We start from the raw sequence: 1,888 nt of genomic DNA, 5'->3' as shown, positions 1-1,888 counted from the left end.
TCTGATTATCAGTCAAGTGCCTTAGGCACTATGCTATCATGTTTGTTTATACACCTCAAAATTACAAAAATATTTTTTTTCTTTTCTTTACAATGTTGACCGCAATGTTTATAAAATTAAGTACAAAAAAACTTCTAAGTGGTTTAAAAAAAAAAGGAAACAGTTTCTCTATCTACATGAAAACGTGTTACCTACGGATTTCTCTTGAGGTTTCATTAATACTTTATTCCCAGTCAATCCTCTATATTAACCAAGCTTCCTCTCCCCCCCACCCGCCGCCGCCAAAAGGCACTGGATAAAATTCCTCAGAATTCCTCAATATTACTTAAGTATTTTTTTGGATCTCTAAATATGCTCTCTGAAATTGTTCCACTTCTTCAAAGCTGAAGGAACTAAGAAACCTTGATAATAAGAATCTGTACTATGCTCTAAAACCAGAGACTTTGATAGCTGATTACTTCTAAATAAGCCAACTTCCAAATAAGAAAGATACTGGTAATGGAATATAAAAAGTCCCCACAAGCAAAAGGAAAAATGTGTGTTACCTCTTCTTTAATTTCTTTTTCTTGGACTGGAGGTTTTGGCTCAGGCTTAACTGGTTCCAAAGGTGGAAGGTAGTTCTTAGTATAGAGACTTTCAAAGAGTTTATCCACAAAACCTGAAGTTTCTAAGAAGAAAGAAATAGTATTCAAATGTTGCATAAACAAAAAACTAATGTTTGACAACACACTTGTTGGCAAAGCTGAGTAAAACTGGCCATCTCATACGAAAAACACCCTTATGGAGAAGAATCCCTCTTCTGAGACATGTTTATCTTCCAACATACTTGCTCATATATAAAATGACGTACATGCAAGATTATTTGCTGAAGCACTGTTTGTGACAGTGAAATACTAGACACAACCCAAATTTCCATGAATAAGACAATAGTTAAATAAATTCTGGGATAATCATACAATGGAATACACAGAATAAAGAATTAGCACTGATAATGTTGTTGTTGTTGTTATGTGCCGTCAAGTCGGACCTAACTCATAGCGACCCCTCCTTGGATTTCCAGGCAGTATCACTACGGAAGTAGATTGCCCCATCTTCCTTACAAGGAGTGGCTGGTGGGTTTGAACCGCCAGACTTCAGGTCAGCAGTCAAGTGCTTTAGGCACTATGCTACTAGAGCACTGATTATACCAGATTTGAAAGATATAGAATTAAATATCTTTTTGTATTTGCTTAAAGAAACTCTGAAAGAACACCAAAACTGACAAGTGTTTTGTGGAGGTAGGAAGGGGGCAGATAAAGAAGAGAAGACAGAGACTTTTCATAATTTACCTTTATATTCTTGTATTACAACAAATGTATTGCTATTCAAAAAAATTCAAAACATTTTTATCAAAATGAGAGTAATTTACTTAAGTTTTTGAAGCTTTCTGAGACTATTTGAATGGAGAGAAGCATATAAATTTACTAAATGTTTAAAAGTCAGAATACATTGTTTTATTACATCTAAGCTTCAATAACATTCTTTTACCCTAAACAACAGAAAAAGAGTATATTAAAGCACAACACAGGCTCTGCTTACGATGTAATTAGTGTAAGTTTTATATAAATGACATTTCTAAAATGTCAAATTATTTTTTCTACAGAAAAGAATCTTAAAAGAACTTCTTCACACTATTAATTTGTACAGTAAGCATTTTTCATGATTATAAAACAGTGCTGTTAACTGTTATCTGTAAGACAAAAAATAAATTAATCAGGCCCCTTTAAAAAGTCTTTATTGTTCCATGAACCCACAACTGTGGTTTCCAGCCAAAAAAAGTACAGGCATGTGAGTTAAACATTTACCTCAAGTAGACACACACCCTGGAGAGAACAATCATGGGAGAAGG

General features: G+C 33.8%; 1 protein-coding gene across 1 annotated transcript in view; it reads right to left on the bottom strand.

Moving 5' to 3' along the window:
• RBM27 (RNA binding motif protein 27) overlaps positions 1-1,888 on the bottom strand; it is a 121,689-nt gene that overhangs the window by 96,005 nt on the left and 23,796 nt on the right. Inside the window, exon 4 of the mRNA XM_042782088.1 lies at positions 546-667. Within this exon, the coding sequence (XP_042638022.1) occupies positions 546-667 (122 nt within the window). The remainder of the gene's footprint in view (positions 1-545; positions 668-1,888) is intronic.

The sequence above is a fragment of the Orycteropus afer genome, unplaced genomic scaffold (assembly GCF_000298275.1).
Source record: "Orycteropus afer afer isolate SDZICR_OR568_19922 unplaced genomic scaffold, OryAfe1.0 scaffold00238, whole genome shotgun sequence".
NCBI classification, from domain to species: Eukaryota; Metazoa; Chordata; class Mammalia; order Tubulidentata; family Orycteropodidae; genus Orycteropus; species Orycteropus afer.
Note: the sequence above shows the minus strand (reverse complement) of the source record. Positions and strands in the feature narration are given on the sequence as shown.